This window comes from Cervus elaphus, chromosome 1, assembly GCF_910594005.1.
Source record: "Cervus elaphus chromosome 1, mCerEla1.1, whole genome shotgun sequence".
NCBI classification, from domain to species: domain Eukaryota; kingdom Metazoa; phylum Chordata; class Mammalia; order Artiodactyla; family Cervidae; genus Cervus; species Cervus elaphus.
Window position 1 is genome coordinate 54,994,345 of NC_057815.1, and position 23,824 is coordinate 55,018,168.

The 23,824-nt window shown below is 41.2% G+C and overlaps 1 protein-coding gene and 1 non-coding gene across 2 annotated transcripts; both read left to right on the forward strand.

Annotated features, from left to right (window-relative positions):
- The first annotated feature begins 6,750 nt into the window (after window positions 1–6,750).
- EIF4G2 (eukaryotic translation initiation factor 4 gamma 2) lies at window positions 6,751–18,439 on the forward strand. Its single transcript, XM_043915078.1, has 24 exons — window positions 6,751–6,799; window positions 6,919–7,160; window positions 7,366–7,453; window positions 8,515–8,641; window positions 8,961–9,026; window positions 9,645–9,785; window positions 10,325–10,427; window positions 11,107–11,238; window positions 11,324–11,390; window positions 11,684–11,835; window positions 12,201–12,311; window positions 12,472–12,555; window positions 12,644–12,742; window positions 13,038–13,179; window positions 13,267–13,427; window positions 13,811–13,924; window positions 14,519–14,644; window positions 14,809–14,913; window positions 15,001–15,216; window positions 15,296–15,554; window positions 15,862–16,066; window positions 16,220–16,431; window positions 16,519–16,640; window positions 17,610–18,439. The coding sequence occupies exons 1-24, from the start codon at window positions 6,751–6,753 to the stop codon at window positions 17,673–17,675; spliced, it is 3,189 nt and encodes a 1,062-aa protein (XP_043771013.1). The 3' UTR covers window positions 17,676–18,439.
- LOC122703805 lies at window positions 13,977–14,127 on the forward strand. Its single transcript, XR_006343614.1, has one exon. It is a non-coding gene; the product is annotated as a small nucleolar RNA SNORD97 (small nucleolar RNA).
- Window positions 18,440–23,824: the final 5,385 nt, after the last annotated feature.

Consider the following 23,824-nt stretch of genomic DNA (forward strand, 5'->3'; position numbering starts at 1 on the left):
TATAGCTAAAGATATAATTAAGTTTAGGATCTCAAGAGAAGGAGTGTATCCTGAATTATCTGAGTGCAATCGTTTGTATCCTCATAAGAGAAAATCAGAGGGAGTTTTGTGACATGCACACAGAGGAGCAGGCAGTGGGAAGATAGAACAGAGAGAAATGTACCCACAAACCAAGGAAGGCCAACAACCACCAGAAGCTGGAAGAGACAAGAGATGGACTCTCCTTTAGAGCCTCCATAGGACTGATACAGCCCTACTGACACCTTGGTTTAGGACTTCAGACCTACAGAACTGTGAGGAAATTAATTCCTGTTGTTTTAAGCCACCTACTTTGGGACAGTTTCTTATGGTATACACAAGTAACTAATGCAAGCACCTTAAACACTGCATGCAAAAGTCATTTTTTTTTTTTTTTTTGCAAAAGTCATTTTTAAAGTGGAATATCCCTATTCCTATTATAATTACTCATATTGCTATAGGAGGGATCTTGATTTATTTGGAAAAGTATGAGATTCTACCAAACACTAACAATTATTTTGGAAAAGTTACCCCTTTCAATTTCCCTATCTGTAAAATTGGGAAAATGACACTTCCCTACTTAACCCCACATGACTTGTACTGAGACTCAAATGAGAGAATGTATATTGTTGTATTCAGTAAATACTTACTGATGGCTATTATATGCCAGGAACTATTCTAAGCACTGTATATAAGGGATGTAACAGTGAACATGACAGACAAGTTACCTGCTGTCACTGAGCTTACATCCTAATGCAGTAAGCAGATAATATATAAGAAAGAATGCAAAAAATTATTTCAGATAGTAATAAGAACTATGTAAAAAAAATAAGAGTAATGTGATCAATGGAGGAAAACCTGTTCTGAACATGTTAAATTCGAAATGCCTATTATATATATATCCATGGGGAAATTTCAGTAGCCAATTTGATATATATCTGTAGCTTGCATGGGGGGAGGGGTGAATCAGAGATGGAGATATGAATTTGGAAGCCATCATCATGTAAATGGTATTTACAGTCATAGGACAGATAAATTACTTAGAGGGAAGGGGCGTCCCTGGCACTAGTCTGCCAATGCAGGAGATGGAAGAGACGCCGGTTCGATCCCTGGGTTGGGAAGATCCTCTGGAGGAGGGCATAGCAATCCCACTCCAGTATTATTGCCTGGAGAATCCCATGGACAGAGGAGCCTGGCAGGCTATAGTCCATAACATCGCAAAGTGTCGGACACAACTGAAGTGACTTAGCACACACACACGCAATCAGAGGGAAGAGAAGACCCAGAATAAATCCTCTGATACTTTAATATTTAGAGGTCAAGCAGAGGAGGAGAAGCCAACAGAGACAGCTGAATTTGTGAGGCGTCAGTGGTAGGAGAAAATCCTGGAAAGTGTAAAGCCATGAAAGCCAAGAGAAAAAGGAACAAATAAATGTGAAAAAGATAATATGCACAAATATTTTCTCAGCTCCTGCTGTGTGCAAAGAACTCTATTGCAAATACAAGCGAAGTGTTCCCCATTTCAAGGGCCTTACAGTTTTGGAAGGGAGATGAAAATATGCCCCATAAAAATAATACACAGTACATAGCCTTCTAACTGATCTATCTCCAAGTTTGCCTTTCAATCGATTTCCATAAGCCACAATGTTAATTTCCCTAAAACAGCACCCTGGTCAGTTAAAATTGATCAGTTTAAACAAAAACTAACATGATCACAAAAACTTTCTTTGCCCGTGTAGTCAGTCCCAAAACATCATTCTAGCATTCAAGGAAGGATGGCCTCAGCTTCATTCCCCATTCCATTTACAAAATCTCACGTTTTATCCTGGTTGTTCAGTTTAGCATTGATTTGATCCTTTCCTGCTCTTATATGTATTTGGGGTATGTATCTTTTCTTTGTCTAAATTGTGAGCTCTTTGAAAACAGAGATTTAAGCCCAAGCTCCTTGCCTAGCCATTAGTAGATTAATTTATTAAGTGTTATTTTTTTCTGCCAAGTAGAAAAAGACCACCCAAATTTGGTCATAAAATACAGAACATGGGTGTTATAACGGAGCAAAATTTGAGTACTATAGAACTAGATTATGAATAATGAAAAATGGAGGAGGGATATGTCCAGGAGCAGGGAAGTAGTCTGAAACCAGATTACAAAAGGAATTTAGGCCAAACAAAGGGGTCCTGATGCTAACTTAGGGGAAACCTACGGCGGGTTTTTGAGCAGGGTTCTTAAATATTTGTATCTATATTTCAGAAATGAAATAATAAGGGGGATAAATAAGAATGGCCTCAAAATTACAACCAATGGAGCATTAGTGGGAATGAATTTTTGGAGGCAGCAATACCAGCCGAACTGGCTCTATGAGAGACGACTGAGTGTCTGGGAGTGGTGAAAAGGCCATCAGAAGAGGTAGGACAGGGCCCACATATGAAGGGTTTGAAAGCCAGGAAAAGGCATATGAACTGGGATCCCTGGGTTTTAATGCCTATTTCCCTACTTGGGCAAAGTCCTTTATTATTTCTAGAACCCAGTTTCCTTTTCCTAGGGTTTTCTTTAATTTCATGCAGCCATGAAATTAAAGATGCTTGCTCCTTGGAAGAAAAGCTATGACAAACCTAGATAGTGTATTAAAAAGCAGAGACATTACTTTGCCACCATAGGTCCATATAGTCAAAGCTATGGTCTTTCCAGTAGTCATGTATAGATGTGACAGTTGGACCATAAAGAAGGCTGAGTGCCGAAGAACTGATGCGTTTGAACTGTGGTGCTGGAGAAGCACCAACCATGAATATTCATTGGAGGGACTGATGCTAAAGCTGAAGCTCTAGTACTTTGGCCACCTGATGCAAAGAGCTGACTCATTGGAAGAGACCCTGATGCTGGGAAAGACTGAAGATGGGAAGAGAAGGGAATGACAGAGGGCAAGATAGTTTGATGGCATCACCTACTGAAGGGACATAAATTTGAGCAAACCCTGGGAGATGGTAAAGGACAGGGAAGCCTGATGTGGGGTCGCAAAGAATTGGACACAACTGAGCGACTGAACAACAATGGTTTTCTTCAGCTGTACATGTTTTCATTTTCTATAATACTATGACCTGCTACAGTGTTTCTCAAACCTTGACTGCACACTAGTCACTTAAAGAGCTTTAAAAGCTGTTGATGTCTGGATCCAACTCTGAGAGATTTGGTATGTCTAGACTTGGATGCAGCCTGGACTTGAAGTGTTTTAAAATATTCCCTCAGGAGACTGTACTGTGCAGCCAAGGTTGAGATCAAACTGATGTAGAAAATAGTGAAGCACTAAAATTCTTTTACGAATGATAATAATACATTGTGTTGTGGGCTGGCGGGGGGGGGGGGGGGCGGTGTTTTAAGGGTGACCAATATGAGTACACAGCTAAGAGGGAAAAGATTCTAGGAGAACAACTGGAATTTTTCAGTCATTCAGGAGGAACAATTGCTAAGGCGAACCTTAGCATGCATGCAGTAACACTGTAGGAAAGAAGATGAATGTAGGAAGAAGATTATTTAGAGGGAAGTAACACAAGGACTTAGTAATGTCATACCTGATCAAAGGGAAAGAGAAAATGTAGAGTCAAGTTTCTAGTATAGAAGAATAGTGGAATCCGTAGCAAAACTAAAATAGTTATGAAATAGTTGGATAATCAATATTATCGATAATTTGGTAACTGACATTATGTAATGACGACATCAGGGACTATGTTATGTGCTTTACATACATTATCTTATTTAATCTTTATAACTCTGTAAATACAGTTATTCCCACTTTATGGATTCAGAAACTGAGAGAGCAGTTAAATTTGCCCAAAGTTACAAAGTGGCAGAGAAGATATTTTAACTAAGTGGTCTATTCCTTTTCCTTATAATAGGAAGATGATCAGTTAATACCAAGTCTGTTGAATTTGAACAAATAACAAAAAAGAAAACTGGCTATAGAGGCCATGAATACATGCTTAGTTGTACTGTACCCTGCCAGGCTCCTCTGTCCATGGAGTTTCCCAGACAAGAATACTGGAGTGGGTTGCCATTTTCTACTCCAGAGGGTCTTCTATGTCAAGGGATCTTCCCAACCCAAGGATCAAACCAGAATCTCTTGTGTCTCCTGCACTGGCAAGCAGATTCTTTACCACTGCGCAACCTGGCCTATGAGTGAATCAAGTCAGTTTCACTGTGGTGGAATTTCAGGCCAGTATTGCCATATTTTAAGATTTTTTTCATGAAAAGATGGAAATCTAGATTTGTATGGAAAATCTCATAAAATTTCAATGTCAACTAATGCAAATGTTTAAAATTACTGTGTGCACTAAACTAAATATGGCTATAAGTTTGTGTCTCTGATAAACAGGCATTAGAAACTCAGAATTCAAGTTAGTAAGAGATCTGAGCTAGAGATGTATGACTGGGGAATCCTGAAGCACAGAGAGGAGAGCAGACACTTTAGAAGTTAGAATGTGTTATAATAATAAACAACATATGATATCATTAAAATAATGCAATTATCTGTTTAAGTTAACAAGTCAGGACTCTAAGATCATCTCAATCTTTAGAAAACTGACATAAAATATAAGTGTTGAAACTAGCAGATTGAAGTGGGTGTATTTAAAATTCAATTTTCTATAAACTGAAAGCCAAACTCCAGGCGACTTGAATTTTCATACATCCATGACGTGATGGAAACATTTCAAAATATGAATATCTGTGTCTCCCACCTATTGAAAGGTAATTGAAAGATTACATCTTATCCATATTTCTACTTTACTCCTCTTAGCCCAGTTTCTACATTACATACACTCATCCTTCAAAGCCCATAGCAGAGGGGTTCACAATCAGCAAAGATTAAATATAAGATTAAGTAAAACCTCTTTTATGTTTAATTACTGAGTTTCAAGTTCCTCAATTAAAAGACTATCCAGTGACTTCCCTGGTGGTCCAGTGGCTAAGACTCTGTACTCCCATGGCAGGGGGCCCGGGTTCCATCCCTAGTCAGGGAACTGGATTCCATATGCTGCAATTAAAAGATTCCACATGCTGTAACTAAGACCAAATACAGCCAATGAATAAATAAATATTAAAAAAAAAAAAAGACCATCTAGGTTTTAGGGTTCAGTAAATATTCTCTTTGAAGTCTAACCTAGTATAGTGTTTTTAAACACTATTCTATCAGATTAATGTCATGAAAAATGTAACCCAGTTATGTAAAAAAAAAAAGTCAAATATATGAAAGCATTTTTGCAAACTGTAAAGCCCTATAGAAATTATTTTGAAATATTGTGTTATTTTGAAGCTAAAGGGTCCTGAAATTACAAAGTGGAAACTCTCGTATTTGAAATACAATTTTTGCCTTTCCTAAAAATACAGTTTACTTTTTTCTTTTAACATGTAACTAACTCCAAGGGTGGGAATATCCAGTTGTCAAAGTTAAAGTGAAATTGGCTTAATAGCAAAATAACTTTAGAAAAATATGAGGGGGAATGATCAGCCTAATAATACATGGCAAAGATCTAAAGATGTTACAAACGTTCAGGGCCCTGCCGCACTCTTCCATATTCTGGTATAAATGTCCTAAGAAAAACAGAAACCTCTCTTGAAAATCATATTAAGGACTAGGTACTTTCAAGCCCAAAAGCTGTTTTCACACGTCAAACAAGTTGGAATCCTTGAAAATCCTGGACTTTATTGGACTTTCTTTAAAGGTTATCCATGTTAAAAAAAAAAAAGAAAAAAAATATATATATGGTTTCTCTCTTTAGATCACACATTGTATCAAGAACAAAATTCAAAATTAAAATGGGGGCATTTCTGTTGTTTAAGTATATGGAAACATGACTCCATTTTTGTATAGCTAAAATGTCGCATACGATGGAACACTACATTTTACCCTTCCTCTCCCTTAAAACATTAGCTGAGAAGTATAAATAGTTCAGCCTGACGCCTTTGAAAAGCCTAATCCTATTTGTTAAGCGTGGACCTTATATAAAATGGAAAACACAGTCTTCAGTGTGCTTTAAAAAACAAATCAGGAGCTGGCAATTAAAATCCTCCAGACGCCCGCGCTCCGCAAACACTACTTCTAAAGAATTCTAGTATATTCTGGGTCTTCTTCCGTGACTGTTGGACGGACATTCCTTTGGGAAAAGCTTTCTCCACAGTGAGGTACGGAGACGATAAACCCCTTCCTTTCATCCTTTTCTCATTCACTCAGTAGGGGATGGAATAAAGAAGGAGCCGAATAAAGCTTTCTTAACGCACTGAGGTGCACCGTCCAATCTCCTGAACCCTACACTCAGGGCTTCCCGACCCAAAGGCGAAGCCGAGCACCTGAAGACCAAAGATTCCCGGCGCTGCGCCCCGGGGGCGCCAGGCCTTAGCACTGCAGGCCAGTCCCAGGGAGGCTCAGCCTGCGAGGGGCAATCTCGGCTTCACGGGGGCGCCAGGAAAATCAGTGCTCGCACACGCCAAGGAAGGGAATCGAGCCGGGTGGAAGGGCGAGTTTCCTTCCCACATGCCCGGTGAGAAAACAAGGCGGAGGAGCTGAGGGCTGCATATCGCGAACACGGGGTACGGATCCCGGGAACAAAGAGACAGGAGGAAGACGAGGCAGCCACACCAACGCACTCAGAGGATTCTACGACTTTACGCAAGCGAGAGCGGCATCTCGACCGTCCCCAGCTCCCCTTACGCCACTGGCTTGGTCTCAGAGCCTTCGCGAATATGGCTTTGCGCACTGCGGCGGGGCTGCGCCGCAACCGAGCTTGGCCCTGTGGCTCCTCCCCGTCGCCCTGCGCCGATTGGCGGCAGGCAGCAGCCAGGCCGCTGATTGGGTGGCGAAGGAGCCATTCGGGGCGGCTCTGGTGGGTTCGGCTGCCCTAGAGTGATAAGTTCGGCTTCAGACACGCCTCAGCGCCAGCAGCGAGTCGGAGCTCTATGGAGGTGGCGGCGAGTATCGGGTGGTGGCTGCAGCAGCGACTCTTCTGAGCTGTTTCAAGCCGGTTCCGACTCCTTCCTCCCCCTTCCCTCCCCCTTTTTTGTTTTCCGTTCCCCTTCCCCCCTCCCTTCCCCGTCCCCGACGACCGGATCCTGAGGAGGCAGCTGCGGTGGCAGCTGCTGAGTTCTCGGTGAAGGTGAGTGGAGCTACCGCCGCCGCTGCCGCCGCCGAGTGGAGCGCTCTAAAATGGCCGCCGTCCCTGGCCGCTTCTTTCTGAGCGGTACAAAATGGCGGCCGCAGGCGGAGCCGGGCGGGGCGACCCTCTTCTAGCGTTTCCACCGGGCTTCTGGCACCTGGAAATTCCTCGTCTTTATTCTCCCTTCCCTTCGTTGCCGGAGTAGGAGGAAGTCGGCAGCCTTGGTGGTCTACGGCTGTCTTCGTGGCTGTTGGCGGCCGTCCTCCGCGGGGCCCGGGCCGGGACGGGCCAAGGTGCGGGTGTGCTCGGACGTGGAGAGAGCGTGGCCGGGAGGCGCGCGGGGCGGGGAGGGACGCGGACCGGCGCGGGGGGGCCCGGCCGTTGGCGCGGGACCAGCCGAGGCGGAGGAGTCCCGGACCCCGGCCTCCGGCGGGGAGGAAGTGTGTGGAGCCGGGGCCGGCGGGGAGCGGTGGGGCTGCCCTTGGTGGGGGAGCGAAGGGCCTACCCGGCGAGCCCCGCCTGCGACGGGAGAAGGGAGGGAAATGAGGGTTTCTGAGCTTTTGTCGATTGGGCAGGGAGCGGCGAGGTGGCTGTCAGTCCCTCGGGGATTTATGGGTGGGAGGGGGCCACTGGAGGCGGCGGCGGGTGAGAAGGAGGCCGCTTTTCTGCCCAAGAACAAAGAGCCGGGCGCCTGGCCGCGGGGGCGGCCTCCGCTCCTCCCCGAGGCTTGCCCCCGGCGGCTACGCTAGGAGGCTGTCGGAAGCACTTCCCTAACTCGGGCCTGGGTGGGAGGAATCCACTGCTCTTTTGTTCCCAGGAAGGGGAAAATGGGGCGGAGGTTCCTGCTGCCATGTTGTGGCCCTGGTCTTCCGCTTGCCTTGGGTCAGCCGCTGTGCGCCTCACGTCTCCCCTCAGGCCCTCTGCGCCCAGTTAAGGGGTGGACAGTGAGGAAAAGCCGTCCTCGGTTACCCCTTACTCAGTGTTGCTCGTCGTTGAGGCAGTAAAATCTATTACAACGTTTTCACATGGTGTGCCCGTTTGCTAACAAGATTTTTCCACTGTTGGTCTCCGTACTCAGCTGTAAAGGAGGGAGAATGTGGCTTTTTCGAAGATTGATTCTATTCCTATGTAGGCACTTCCCTGCGTCCTTGAACACAAGTGAATTGCCAAGTGACCAACAAAATTTTACTGTTCATTTGTGTTTTGAGTACGTTCTATTTTAGTCTTACGAGACCTGCAATGCAGTGTAAGTTCAATCAACTGCAGTGTCAGGCTGAAATACATTGTAACTGAAGGAGGGTTTACAGATTTGTATGTTAGCGGTGACTAATTTTGGTACTTTTTCTCATTCTAGGTTTTTCATTTCTCCCATCCTCTTCCCTCCCCACCCCATCCATTAATATTATTCTTTTGAAGATTCTTCGTTGTCAAGCCGCCAAAGTGGAGAGTGCGATCGCAGAAGGGGGTGCTTCTCGTTTCAGGTATGTGTAGATTTTGTTTTGGCAATTATTAGGACCGAAAGAATTAACCACACCAAATAGTTCTGACTTAATTGTGCTGCAGGATTAATTTATAATGTGCATGTACATTTCTTCAAAGCCCTTAAATTTCCACTGTTTTCTGTTTGCTATCTGAAGAATAAATGTAATTACTTGGTTTTCCATTGGGCCTAAGTTCATTCTTCATCTGTGATGTACTTACTGTAATGCAGAGTAATTAAAGAGGTCCTATATCTGTTTTGAGTGAAACATACTTGGGGTGTACTTCTTTAAAAAAAAAAAATGTCTTTCTTTTAAATAGTGCTTCTTCGGGCGGAGGAGGAAGTAGGGGTGCACCTCAGCACTATCCCAAGACTGCTGGCAACAGGTATAGTAAACAGTGAAAAGAGTGACTTATATAACAGATTGAGGTTAATGGTCTTTTTAACATTACAGTATATAGTTAATAAGACATCAGGAATCCTAATCTTAATGGGCTTGAGTTCTGCTATTCTAAATATAGAATATCAGTTCTTGATTATTCTTTAGCCAAATCATCTAGTAAGAGTTGAGGCTCTCAAACTGCTCGTTTATTCTCTTACTCTTTAGATTATTTTCACTGATGTTATTTCTTCAAACGTTCCTACGAAATTATAGTAATAAATCTGTAAGTGTGTAACATGGTCATGAGACATTAGAAAATGTTGGTTTTCACGATGTAGATCTTGGACCAGCATCACTGGCATCACCTGTGAGCTTACTAGAGATGCGAATTAATCAGGCCTTACCCCTGAGCCACTAGAGCAGAGACTGGGGTGGGCCTGGGTGTCTTTAACAAGTTCTTCAGGTTATTCTGATGCACTGGTTGAGACTTGCTTAGTTGTAAGGGAGCTGAGAAAACCTAAACTTGTTTTTCTATTTAGAAGGATTTTTGATCGTATGATCCTTGATATGTGACTGGATGCTGTGCTCAAGTTGTCTTATTTTAACTCTTAATTTTTACTAGCGAGTTCCTGGGGAAAACCCCAGGGCAAAACGCTCAGAAATGGATTCCTGCACGAAGCACTAGACGAGATGACAACTCCGCAGCAAACAACTCCGCAAATGAAAAAGAACGACATGATGCAATCTTCAGGAAAGTAAGAGGGTAAGTTTATTAGATCTGTTTTTGTCTTTTAAAAGGAGGGGAGACTGGATTAACTGCTTCTCTTGTGTGTATGCTATATTACTTAACAGACAATGTTCATACTCTTAAGTGAATGCCAATGTTGACAGTTTTAAGCTGAAAATCAGCACATCAGTGTTTGGGGCTCAGTTAGTTGCTTTCGGTCATTAGATTAAAATGCAGATGCCTATTGTGCTGACATATCCTGTACCTGGTGTGTAAGCCAGTGATGCCAAAATAGAACAGTGTAGCTCCTGTATCTAGCCTTGATATTAAGGAGGGAGGCTCTTGATCTGGGTTTTCAGAATGAGATTTTCTTGTCCAGTAGCTGGGAACCCCCACCAGTTAGATAGGTATGTCTTAAGTAGGTTTATTTCAACATTGCTTTGGTTAGATGGGTAAGAAAAATGTCTTGATGTTAAAGGGGACAGTGATGCAAGGGGAAAAGCATAATTTAAAGGTTATTTTTTAACTGTATAATTTTGTATTTTGCTGATACCTAGTCTGATCCTTTTTTGTAGCATATTAAATAAGCTTACTCCTGAGAAGTTTGACAAGCTATGCCTTGAGCTCCTCAATGTGGGTGTAGAGTCTAAACTCATCCTTAAAGGGGTCATACTGCTGGTAAGTTAAATGTTGGCTTAACTGAAAGGAAGTGGAAAATACTTTTAGCCCAGGTTGGGTTTTGAGTGGTTTTTTGTTGTTTGCTTTTGTTTTTGTACACTTCATTGTTGCTTCTAAAACTGAGGTGTGAGTTAAGTGTATGTATGTTTGAACACTGGTGATTTATTTTTTTAATTACCTTTGATGGTATCAGACTTAAGAGGTCAATTTGAAATGGTATATACTGTGCTTGGGTTAACTGGGTTATCAGGCTTTTGGGGGCTGGGGGTTGCTTTGTTTTTCGTTTTGTGAAAAATACCGTGTTTGGGAAATAGGTTAGTTTTATGGTGATTCCATTTTTCCAGGGTAATTTCAACTCCTCAAAGGGGAGAGGGTTTTACTAGTTTGGGATATTATGTAATTAGACTTTTTTGGTACACTGTAATAGCTAACATTTAAGTACTTATCCAGCCTGTGTGCTGGGCACTTTACATGCCCCATCTTAAGTTCATGTAAGAAGCCTTACAAAAGAGATGTTGCTTATTTCCAAGTTACCAGTGAGGCATTTGTATGGGGAATTTGTCAGAAATTTGTTGTGTGATTCAAGATCCTTAAGACTGCAAGGAAGTATTAAGTTATAAAGAAAGGTTTTTTCCAAAGTTGTCATATTTAATTTTTTTTAATGGCATATTTTCTGTAGATTGTGGACAAAGCCCTAGAAGAGCCAAAGTATAGCTCACTGTATGCTCAGCTATGTCTGCGATTGGCAGAAGATGCACCAAACTTTGATGGCCCAGCAGCAGAGGGTCAACCAGGACAGAAGCAAAGCACAGTAAGTGGTTGTGTGTGCTTGCTTATTTTAAGTTGCTTTGAAAGGTTTTATTAGCAAACCCTGACAAATGTCTTATTTCTTATAGACATTCAGACGCCTCCTAATTTCCAAATTACAAGATGAATTTGAAAACCGAACCAGAAATGTTGATGGTGAGAATTTAATACTCAGTAGTACTGTGTAGGACTTCCCTGGTGGCTCAGATGGTACAGAATCTGCTGCAGTGCAGAAGACCTGGGTCCGATTCCTGGGTTGGGAAGATCCCTGGAGAAGGGAATGGTGACCTACTCTAATATTCTTGCCTGGAGAATCCCATGGACAGAGGAGCCTGGCAGGCTATAGTCTGTGCAGTCGCAAAGAGTAGGACATGTCAGAGTGACTAATATACAGTAATGTATATATTCAACTTAATTCTGACTGTTGATTTTATTCTTTTGTTTTTTAGTCTATGATAAGCGTGAAAATCCCCTCCTCCCTGAGGAGGAGGAACAGAGAGCTATTGCCAAGATCAAGATGTTGGGGAACATCAAATTCATTGGAGAACTTGGAAAGCTTGATCTTATTCATGAATCTATCCTTCATAAGTGCATCAAAACAGTAAGTAATGATTGTGAATTTAAGCTTTCATTAATCACCATATACATCATTTTGGGGAGAAACTAGTCAATTAGAACTTTGCCATCTGAGACTTGGTGTGCTAGTTAAATATTTTACATCTGGCAAAACTGCTATTTAAATGTTGTAAATATGGAAGTATGCAGTGTAGTTTGCAAGATAGGGATAGAACTGATTGCCTACTTAGGTTTAAATTGCTCAATTTGGAGAAATTTCTTGAACAGAAACCAGATAAGAATAGTATGCTAGACACTAGGAACTGCATGAGTTAGTGGAAACTTACGGAAAGTGCTACATCTAAACCAAGAAGAATTTGTGAACAACATGACATTTATTTCTTTTGGTAGCTTTTGGAAAAAAAGAAGAGAGTCCAACTCAAAGATATGGGAGAGGATTTGGAGTGCCTCTGTCAGATAATGAGGACAGTGGGACCTAGGTTAGACCATGAACGAGCCAAGGTATGTATGTTGCTGACAGAAATGGTGTAACTAGTTTGGCATAGTTATATTAAAATCAAACAGCGTACTTTGGTGATATAGATGATTGCCTCTAGTCATTAACTTTGATAATATCTAGAAGTCTTATTAAACAGTATACATTTTTATTTTTCTCTTTTAGTCCTTAATGGATCAGTACTTTGCCCGAATGTGCTCCTTGATGTTAAGTAAGGAATTGCCGGCGAGGATTCGTTTCCTGCTGCAGGTAAAACTGTTTTCTTTAGGTGTGTTGGTAAGCTAACTCTGTTTAGGAGTATTGAAATTATATTTATTAAAAACTTTTTATATTAAAGGATACCGTAGAGTTGCGAGAACACCATTGGGTTCCTCGCAAAGCTTTTCTTGACAATGGACCAAAGACGATCAATCAAATCCGTCAAGATGCAGTAAAAGTAAGTTTTGCTTTGCTTTTTAATCAGTAAGTGGGTTTTATGTTTATAATGGCACAAAAACCTTACTAAAACATCTTTTAAAAAAAATCTTTTTTTTTTTAGACTGTCTTGTCTTACCAGTAGAGCTTAATGTTTTTGGTGTCTTGTATTCTCTTTTGAGAACAAGTTGTTTATAGAGAATACATCAATGGCACTCTTATCCAGAGAAGTATTTCTGATTTTCCCGCTGTAAGAATTTTCACTTTATATTAAAATAGTGTCTAGAAGTAAGTGTTTATTCACTTTATTTCTGAAGGATCTAGGAGTGTTTATTCCTGCTCCTATGGCTCAAGGGATGAGAAGTGACTTCTTTCTGGAGGGACCGTTTATGCCACCCAGGATGAAAATGGATAGGGACCCACTTGGAGGACTTGCTGATATGTTTGGACAAATGCCAGGTGATTTTGAACAAAAGATGGTTTGATTGCATTAAATAATGAGTAACAGTTTTAATATTAAAGAGTTCTTCGTGTCTGTATTTTAAGGAAGCGGAATTGGTACTGGTCCAGGAGTTATCCAGGATAGATTTTCGCCCACCATGGGGCGCCATCGTTCAAATCAGCTCTTCAATGGCCATGGGGGACACATCATGCCTCCCACACAGTCGCAGTTTGGGGAGATGGGAGGCAAGTTTATGAAAAGCCAGGTAAGAATACATTTAAGGATGTTTAGGCAACAAGTAATTAAATTTTGGAATACATATAATTAGTTTTGGGGTTTTTTTTTTTTTTTTGAGTGTAAATAGTTTTAGAAGACCTAAAAAGAGTGTTTTTCTAAACCAAATTTATATCTGTGACAGTTATTTCAAACTGGGTGAAATAATTATTCTTAAGATTAGTAAAGTATTAGTAAAATCACATCAGTTTATTTGACAGGTAGGTTAGAATTTTATTCTTCTGTTTCATCTTTTACTTTCTCTGGGCAAATGCAGTTAAGCTTTCTTGTGGCTTGGCCTCATCACTTTGGTACTTGATTACCATAATTTGTGAACCCCTTTTTATCTAGACTTTCTTTCTCTTTCTGAAATAGGGGCTAAGCCAGCTCTACCATAACCAGAGTCAGGGACTCTTATCCCAGCTGCAAGGACAGTCGAAGGATATGCCACCTCGGTTTTCTAAGAAAGGACAGCTTAATGCAGATGAGGTACATTTGCCTATGTTATTTATATACCATAGTTTGTCAATTCAGAAATCTCTTGCCCGATGATTATAAAAAAAGACGCATTATTAAGAGGACTTAATGCTGGAATTCTTTATCTTTACCTTCTTTCTCTCTCTTCTGTACTACTTTTTCTTTCTTTGAATGTCCAGCGTCCTATGAGCGAAGATTATGAGATATGAGGGCAAGTCTTCAGTTAGAGAAAGGAAAATGGTTGTCAAGATTTTGATTGTGACTTCCCTGCAAATAGAATGACTCAGGATAAAGTAAAATGTTTTTTAAGCTCTTAATTAAATTTTTTGGTTTTTATTTTCATGTTTTAGTGATGCTAATCCTTGGAGAGTTGTGGTATAAATACAATATTTATAGCCATGTTGTATTTTTGTCTGGATCAGATCTTTAGTTTTCTTCCTATAAATATTATAACTAACATTTTTAGTTATTTAACTCAGATTTCTGACATAGGTTCCATCATGTTTGTATATGATGAATTAACTTTAGGATGTTGCAGCGTTGCAATTAATGTTAGTTTGCTGCTTGTTAACTTGGATATCTGTTTTGCTTTGTTTTTGATTCTAGATTAGCTTGAGGCCTGCTCAGTCTTTCCTAATGAATAAAAATCAAGTGCCAAAGCTTCAGCCCCAGATAACTATGATTCCTCCTAGTGCACAACCACCACGCACTCAAACGCCACCTCTGGGACAGGTATGGGATGTATGTAGTATGACATTTTCAGTTGTTCCAGTATCTTTTGAAGATGTCTGAAGACTGCTTTTTAATGTTTGCTCTCAACTTCATAAGCATTTTTTTTTTTAAACGATTGAAAAGTTATTAAACATTTATACTTAGTCATTTTACTGTTCTCTTAGACACCTCAGCTTGGTCTCAAAACTAATCCACCACTTATCCAGGAAAAGCCTGCCAAGACCAGTAAAAAGCCACCACCATCAAAGGAAGAACTGCTTAAACTAACCGTAAGTCTCAAATAATCTCATCGTTTAGCTCATGGGAGTGTATTTGAGGCAGAAAAACTAAAGATACTTGGCCTTCATTCTTTTCAGGAAACTGTTGTAACTGAATACCTGAATAGTGGAAATGCAAATGAAGCTGTCAATGGTGTAAGAGAGATGAGAGCTCCTAAACACTTCCTTCCTGAGATGTTAAGCAAAGTAATCATCCTGTCACTGGACAGAAGTGATGAAGATAAAGAAAAAGCAAGTTCTTTGATCAGTTTACTCAAACAGGAAGGGATAGCCACAAGTGACAACTTCATGCAGGTAGAACACTTTCTGATTCTTTAAGAACTCTTTAAATTTGAACTGACTATGAACTGACTATGAACTATATTCCTTTCAGGCTTTCCTGAATGTATTGGACCAGTGCCCCAAACTGGAGGTTGACATCCCCTTGGTGAAATCATATTTAGCACAGTTTGCAGCTCGTGCTATCATTTCGGAGCTGGTGAGCATTTCAGAACTAGCTCAACCACTGGAAAGTGGCACCCATTTTCCTCTCTTCTTACTTTGTCTTCAGCAATTAGCTAAATTACAAGATCGAGAATGGTTAACAGAGCTTTTCCAACAAAGCAAGGTCAATATGCAGAAAATGCTCCCAGGTAAGAGAATGCTGGGGAATTTTGTTTTTAATAGATCTAAAAGTCCTTAGTACTTTGAGTGAATTTATATAATAGGTCAGTGTGATTTTCCCGTCTGGATAACAATAAACATTAGCACAGATAGACTTCACCTTTATAAAAAAGTTATTATGATGTAACTATTTTCATTTGGTCCAAATACAAAGTTTCCTTTGCTCAGTTCTTTTATATAAATCTTGTGCGTTTGGAAAATTGTTTGTAAAGCAGTTTTAATAGACCAACTGAGTAAATGAACTACCTGATGATGGGAATGGCTTTGTCTCTTCAGAAATTGATCAAAATAAGGACCGCATGTTGGAGATCTTGGAAGGAAAGGGACTGAGTTTCTTATTCCCACTTCTCAAATTGGAGAAGGAACTGTTAAAGCAAATAAAGTTGGATCCATCCCCTCAAACCATATATAAATGGATTAAAGATAACATCTCTCCCAAACTTCATGTAGATAAAGGATTTGTGAACATCTTAATGACTAGGTAAGATCACAAAGTTGTGCTTTTCTACATCGAAAACAGCCTGTGTTGAGTTTACTAGGAAGAAAGTCTACAAGGCAAAGGGTTGAGAATTATCTGTTTCTTGAATTAGAAATTTTTCATTTGGAGGTTGTAACAAGATTTTTTTCTGTGCAGCTTCTTACAGTACATTTCTAGTGAAGTAAACCCACCCAGTGATGAAACAGATTCTTCCTCTGCTCCTTCCAAAGAGCAGTTAGAGCAGGAAAAACAACTGCTTCTTTCCTTCAAGCCAGTAATGCAGAAATTCCTTCATGATCATGTTGATCTACAAGTTAGTGCCCTCTATGCTCTTCAGGTGCACTGCTACAACAGCAACTTCCCAAAAGGTGAGAGAGGACTAGCAGCATAATTACGACAAATGGATGGGCAGTTCTTAAACACACTAAATAATGGGGTTACATTTTGTCTTCTAGGCATGTTACTCCGCTTTTTTGTTCACTTCTATGACATGGAAATTATTGAAGAAGAAGCTTTCTTGGCTTGGAAAGAAGATATAACCCAAGAGTTTCCAGGGAAAGGCAAGGCTTTGTTCCAGGTAATAGAGAAATTTGTTGTGCTTTTTCCATTTTACTTGGTATTAGTTTAATGAAACTTTTTAAAAGTGAAATATAAGCAAAATAGCCCTGGTAATATTGCATACCATGACTTTATAACTTAAAAGTGAATTCTGACCCTGAGGAAAATTTTTAATGTCAGGGGATTCCACAGCATACATCAGTCACCTGGAAAGTAACTTTCAAAGGAAGTTTCAGGTCTGATTGTAGACATTCTGACTTAGGTCTGTGTGTGGTATACAACTCAGGAGATTGTCATACTACTTTTCCCAGGGGCCAGGCTTTGAGAAATGCTAGTCTGTAGTAGTCTTTACTCCTGAGGTTCTTAAGCTAGCTTCAGGAGAATCACCGTCACAGCGTTTGTCCTTAGTCTTATCCTTGGGGAATCTGGTCCTAAAGTTCTGGGTGGGACTAGAAATTACTCTTTGGGAATCATCTTTGTCCCCCTTCTTGCTCCCCAACATTGCTAACATGTAAGTTTGGGATGAGCCACTGTCCCATATTAAAACAGTTCTGAGGTGTGATGGGAGTGGTGTCAAAGAGTTGACACCAAGTTAACTAGCCATAAACAGCTTGTGTTAATTGTTTATCGCTCAGTTGTGTCTGACTCTTTGTGACCCCATGGACTATATGTAGCCCACCAGACTCCTCTGGCCATGGAATTCTCCAGGCAGGATTACTGAAGCGGGTTGCCATTTTCTCCCCCAGGAGATCTTCTCTACCCAGGGATCAAATCTGCTTCTACATTGACAGGCAATTCTTTACCCCTGAGCCATTAGGGAAGCCCTAAACAGCTTGCTTGTATGTTAGGTTCTGAACACTGCTTGCAATTACAGGATATGTGGTACTGTCTGAAACTTTTGTTCTGGGGGCAGTTGGTTGGTTGATTGGGAATACTACTATTCTGTATTTTCTAAGTACTACTTACTTTGTTAAATTACAAATTATAGGTGAATCAGTGGCTAACCTGGCTAGAAACTGCTGAAGAAGAAGAATCAGAGGAAGAAGCTGACTAAAAGAACCAGCCAAAGCCTTAAATTGTGCAAAACATACTGTTGCTATGATGTAACTGCATTTGACCTAACCACTGCGAAAATTCATTCCGCTGTAATGTTTTCACAATATTTAAAAGCAGAAGCACGTCAGTTAGGATTTCCTTCTGCATAAGGTTTTTTTGTAGTGTAATGTCTTAATCATAGTCTACCATCAAATATTTTAGGAGTATCTTTAATGTTTAGATAGTATATTAGCAGCATGCAATAATTACATCATAAGTTCTCAAGCAGAGGCAGTCTATTGCAAGGACCTTCTTTGCTGCCAGTTATCATAGGCTGTTTTAAGTTAGAAAACTGAATAGCAACACTGAATACTGTAGAAATGCACTTTGCTCAGTAATACTTGAGTTGTTGCAATATTTGATTATCCATTTGGTTGTTACAGAAAAATTCTTAACTGTAATTGATGGTTGTTGCCGTAATAGTATATTGCCTGTATTTCTACCTCTAGTAATGGGCTTTATGTGCTAGATTTTAATATCCTTGAGCCTGGGCAAGTGCACAAGTCTTTTTAAAAGAAACATGGTTTACTTGCACAAAACTGATCAGTTTTGAGAGATCGTAAATGCCCTTGAAGTGGTCTTTGTGGGTGTGAAACAAATGGTGAGAATTTGAATTGGTCCCTCTTATTATAGTATTGAAATTAAGTCTACTTAATTTATCAAGTCATGTTCATGCCCTGATTTTATATACTTGTATCTATCAATAAACATTGTGATACTTGATATAGTTGTGTGACTTTTTAGTTCAGTTCAGTTACTCAGTCATGCCCAACTCTGTTGACCCTGTGGACTGAAGCACGCCAGGCGTCGCTGTCCATCACCAACTACCAAAGCTTGCTCAAACTCATGTCCATCGGTGATGTCATCCAGCCATCTCATCTTCTGTTATCCCCTTCTCCTGCCTTCAGTCTTCCCTAGCATCAGTGTCTTTTCCAAGGAGTCACTTTGCATCAGGTGGCCAAAGTATTGGGAGTTTCAGCTTTAGCATCAGTCCTTCCGAGGAATATTCAGGACTGATTGCCTTTTTCTCCAATACCACAGTTCAAAAGCATCAATGCTTCAACACTCAGTTTTCTTTATAGTCCAGCTCACATCCATACGTGACTACTGGAAAAACCGTAGCTTTGACTAGACTTTGAAGTAGTACATACAAGTTTATGAAAAGTGACAGGTTTTGTTTTGAGCTAGGTCTTTACTTAGGAACTTTAAATACATAGACATACATAATTTTGATGAGGAAATTCAAGAAGGTTGTTCCTCTTTATTTCAGGTCACTGAAAGTAACCAATATATAGTTACTGTAATCAAGGATAGTGCTGAGAAGTCTGAATTGGGAGGGACATTACTAATGCATAGCAACAAAACAAACTTGCTATCTTTTCATCGTCATACTGAAGTGCATGGTGAATGCATTCTCACTGATTGTCCTTCCCAAAGTTCCTTGAAACCCCACAGTAACCATTAAAGCTGGCACCTTACTCTAACTGAAGCTAGCGCTTCCCTGTATTCTAGCAGACTTCATTGAAGTTTTATAACATAGTTTCTGGTAGATAATTTTTAAGTATGAAGTTAAAATTAAGTGGAGTATCAAGAAGCTGACTTTACTAGGCTGTAGATAAAATTAGCATTCCTGGCACCTCTACTCAAGCCTCCCCAAGGGGGAAACTTATGAGCCTTGGCTTCATTTACAATCAGAATTCTTCCAATTCAGCTAGGGAATTGAGCCAAAAGAAGTCCCAGAGTTAAACCTGGTGTGCATTAGTTTGTCAGAGGGTACTTTCATACCTCCCCACCCTGATGCTTTCCAGAACAAATACCTCTTAGTAATATTCCCATCTTGTGCAAAAAAAAAATAGGCATTTTACAACCTGCCATGCTACGGAATGACAATATTTGCATGTTTCTTGTGTCAAGGACAATGGTATCAGTGTACAAATAGTTCTATGTAATAGTTAAACATCTAAGATTCCACATCATACCCAACTTTGGTGTTCCTTTATATACAGCAAGACAGGTTGTCTTCATTTTGTCGATTGCTTTTCTTCCTGTTGGCTAACAGGCTGCACTTCATTCCTACACTAGAACTTTGTTGAGATCACCAGTAACTCCAGAGCTATTAACTAGTAGATATTCATTATCCCATAGGCAGCACTTAACAATTTCTTGAAACTTGAGAACATCTCTCTTCCTTCTTGCTCTGTTCTTTCTTAATCTCTAATGGCAAGTGCCTGATGTCAAACCCAATGTCCAATTATCAAATCTTGTTGATTTTCCTTTCAAAACATTAGAAATTTAGTAACACCTCTTCCACTGTGGCTCTCATTTCTCACCTGGATACTGTGCCAGCCTTAACTGGATTCTCTGCTTTCACTTTCCTTTTAGTCTCTTAAGCAGTAGCCAGAGGATGAGGAATCTTCTCAAGAAAAATACTGCTTAGCACAAAATCTACCAAAGTGACTTCCCACCTAGAATTTCAAATTAGTAATTAAAATTGTTGTACACAGCCCCAGGTCTAATTTAGTGTCCCCTCCTACTGCCTCTACCCACACCATATTTCTCTGGTCTAGTTTTCTGCCACTGACTTGCTCATTCTGTTCCCACTACCCTGCCTCCTTGAGGTTCCCGGGGTGTGCCAAGCCCCAGAGGTTTTCTGTTCCTGCTACCCTGTGGATACCTGGGTGATGGCTCTCTTCTGTCAGGTCTTGGCTCAAATATCATTTTACAGGGGCCACACTGTCTATCTTCAGTATAATCTTGGGCATGCCCTTCCTTTCTTCCCTGCTATAGGTATCTCCCATGTCTCCCATTGTTTTGTGATATGCTGCTTATTTGCAATTGGCTATCTCCAGAATGTGAAGAGCATGACATTTTTGACTGGCTCACTGCTGTATCCCCAGAATTTATTAGTGCCTAGCACACATAGGGCTTCCTTTGTAGCTCAGTCGGTAAAGAATCTTGCAGTGCAGGAGTCCCGGGTTGGATCCCTGGGTTGGGAAGATCACCTGGAGAAGGAAATGGCAACACACTCCAGCATTCTTGCCTGGAATATCCCATGGACAGAGGAGCCTGGTGGGCTGCAGTCCATGGGGTCGCAAAGAGTCGGGCAGGACTGAGCGACTAACCCTTAGCACACATAGGCATCTCAGTATTTGTTGAACAAAATCACCGATTATCCTACATAGGCAGGATCTGGACACAGACGGAGAGAGGAATGGAAAGAACACAGCCTGGATGGAGTTCTAGATCTAGGGTTGTTCCTATCACTAGCAATGTAGCTAGGCAAAGTACTTGGATCTTGATTTCTGTTGAAAATGAGACTAATGCTTAAGTGTTGCCGTAAGATCTCAGTAAGGTGGTTACGTGGAAGTCACGAGCAGAGGACCTCACACAGCAGTCCTTCAGTGTACATGTCAATGACCTCAGCAGCTTTTCTCCGACATGAGAACTGCTTCCCGCCTGAGCTTGCAATCACCTGATCAGTCCAATGGGCATTTCCCAGTCTTCCTATTTGACATCAAAAACATTCAACAGTTGACTGCTCTCTTTCCTATCATTTTCCTCTCAGGCTTTTCTTTGGTCTCCTTTATTTCTTTTTCTTTTTTTTGGGGGGGGGGGGGTAACTGACATGTCCTTTATTCTATATTGTCCTATTAGAGTTTTATTTACACCAATACTGTGATATGCTTAAGATATAGATCAGTAAATAAAAATATTAAAGATACCAGTACAGAAAATGCATTCAACAAATTAAAGCAAAAACCAAAGCTCTGGAACAAGACAAGCCTTAACCAAAAATGTTTGGATATACCCAGGGAACTCCTCTTATGAGCCATATCCCAGGTCTCTGGTCTCAGTGATCCTTCCTATTTAGTAAGCACATCAACCAAGAAAGGCCAGCAAAAGGTTTTAAGAGGTAAGCAAATGTAGACTTATTTTGTAATATACAAAGTGCTAATTTCAGTAGATCCATTAAAATAGAGAACATCTGAGAAGATCATCAATAAAAGTCACTCAGCCCAAATTAATGTTAGACATCAGTTTTACAGCACTATTTTAAATCTATATAAACAAGTTCAAATTTTTTAGTAGTTTCTTAAACTTTATAGAAAGCCCTCTACAATTTTAAATGCTTATTAACATAAGCATACATGAATTACTTTAAAGGCGCTGTTCTGTAGCCTGGTTCATCAGTGTTGCTGTTCTGCTTTCCACTCTGAACACTGCCAACTCACCCCAGTAGCTCCGATTACCACCTATGTGTTGACGACGCCTGTATCTTCAGTCCAAACCTCTTTCCAGAACATCAAACCAGCTTCTGGACATTTTATCTGAGTGTACCACAAGCACTTCAGACAGCATGTGCATCGCTAAACTTTCCCTCAAACGAACAATTCCTTCTCTCCTGGCTCTCAGTGATACCCCATCCAAGCCAAAAATCTGAGTCATTTTTTATCCCCTTCTTCGTTTTGACCAATCACCCACCATGTGCCCCTCTTTCATTGCAGCTCTTGAAGTCATTTACTTCCTGTTTCTTCGCTGCACTAACCTTGTCCAAGCACCATCATCTCATGGGTGAAGTGCTGCAAGAGGCTTCTACATGGTCTCCCTGCCCTTCATCTTGCTCTCTAGTCCATTATCCTCAGAGCAGCCTTTTGGTAAAAGTCTGATCCTTCCTCTGCCCTCCAGTAGCTCCTAGTTTTCCTCAGAATAAAATTCAGATTTTCTAATAATCAAGGCTCCAAGTCATCCTTTGGCCCCCTTTTGCATTCTCTTCATTTTCTTTCTCGGCCTTTGCACAGGCTGTTTCCTCTGCCTGGAACGTTGCTGTCACTGCTATGCCCACCTCTTTGTGCCCCTTCATCTATCTTATTCATCCTTCAGGTATTAGCATAAAATTCCCACATTTGGGAAACTTGACATTCTCTGCCTAGGCTGTTAGGAGCTTGTGCCCGTCAGGGTTCTTGGTTGCAAAAAGAAACACATTATGGACAAACTAAGAAGAGAAGGAATTTATTAGAACTCAAGGGATCCACAGGAAGCACAGAGAACCAAGTTTAAAAATGAATGGGGGACTTCCCTGGTAGTAGAGTGGATAAAAATCCACCTGTCAATGCAGGGGACATGGGTTTGATCCCTGATTCTGGAAAATCCCACATGCTGTGGGGCAACTAAGCCCGTGGGCCACGACTACCGAGGCTGCACTCGAGAGCCTGCAAGTCGCCGGCTACTGAAGCCCCTGGGTCTAGAGCCTGTGCTCCACAAGAGAAGCCACCACAAGGAGAAGTCCTCACCGCAGCTAGAGAGTAGCCCCCGCTTGCTGCAACTAGAGAAAGCCCGCATGCAGCATGGAAGACCCAGGGTAGCCAAAAATAAAATTTTAAAAATGAATAGACTAAGGGGAGGTAGGCAGTCCTGTATCAGAGAAGGAGCCTGACGAGGGCAGTGCTGTAAAACCGGCCCTACAGACTTCAGAGCATCCCCTGCCTGTATCTGAATGAACTGCCTAGTGACACCAGGTCCAGGTCAGAGGCCTGGGCAGAAGCCTGCAGATGACTTAGGCCATGTGTCCACCCCTTGCCGCCTTGGTTTCCTTTAGTGGACCAAGGACCTGGCTTTTGCGTCAAGCAGGCCCCAACTCCCAGCAATGCTGTGTGTGTGAGGGGGGATGGGAACTCCGGAAGAGATGTGGATGAACAGCTGGGAAATAAAAGGTCACTGTCCATGGGCAGTCCTCTCTACCCTACCTCCCCACCTAGAACTTCCTACACTGTATTGTGACCACCTGCTTGCTGCCTTTCTTTCCACTCTCTACTCCAAGAGGAGGTGGGGAATGTCTCATTCATTGCTCTATTCCCAGTGCTTAGCACAGTGGCGGGCAACATTAGGGATCAATAAACAGGTAGGGTGTGCAACATGAATCTAGGTTTTGTGGAACCCAAATTTTATGCAGTTAAGGGTGGAGGAGAAGTTGTGGCTCTAAAAGAATACAAAATTGGGTTCAGGGTCCATAGGAGTCCTATGTAAGGAATGGTCTTGAACTGTGAGCTTTGATCTGGGCCAAACTCGGTAACTCTGAGTGACAGACTAGAGTTTATACACTACATTATA

Coding starts and splice junctions, on each gene's coding strand:
- EIF4G2 (XM_043915078.1), top strand. CDS start 6,751: ATGGCTTTGCGCACTGCGGCGGGGCTGCGCCGCAACCGAGCTTGGCCC. Junction 12,556..12,643: donor GGATTCGTTTCCTGCTGCAG/GTAAAACTGTTT, acceptor TTTATATTAAAG/GATACCGTAGAGTTGCGAGA. Junction 16,641..17,609: donor AAGGCAAGGCTTTGTTCCAG/GTAATAGAGAAA, acceptor TACAAATTATAG/GTGAATCAGTGGCTAACCTG.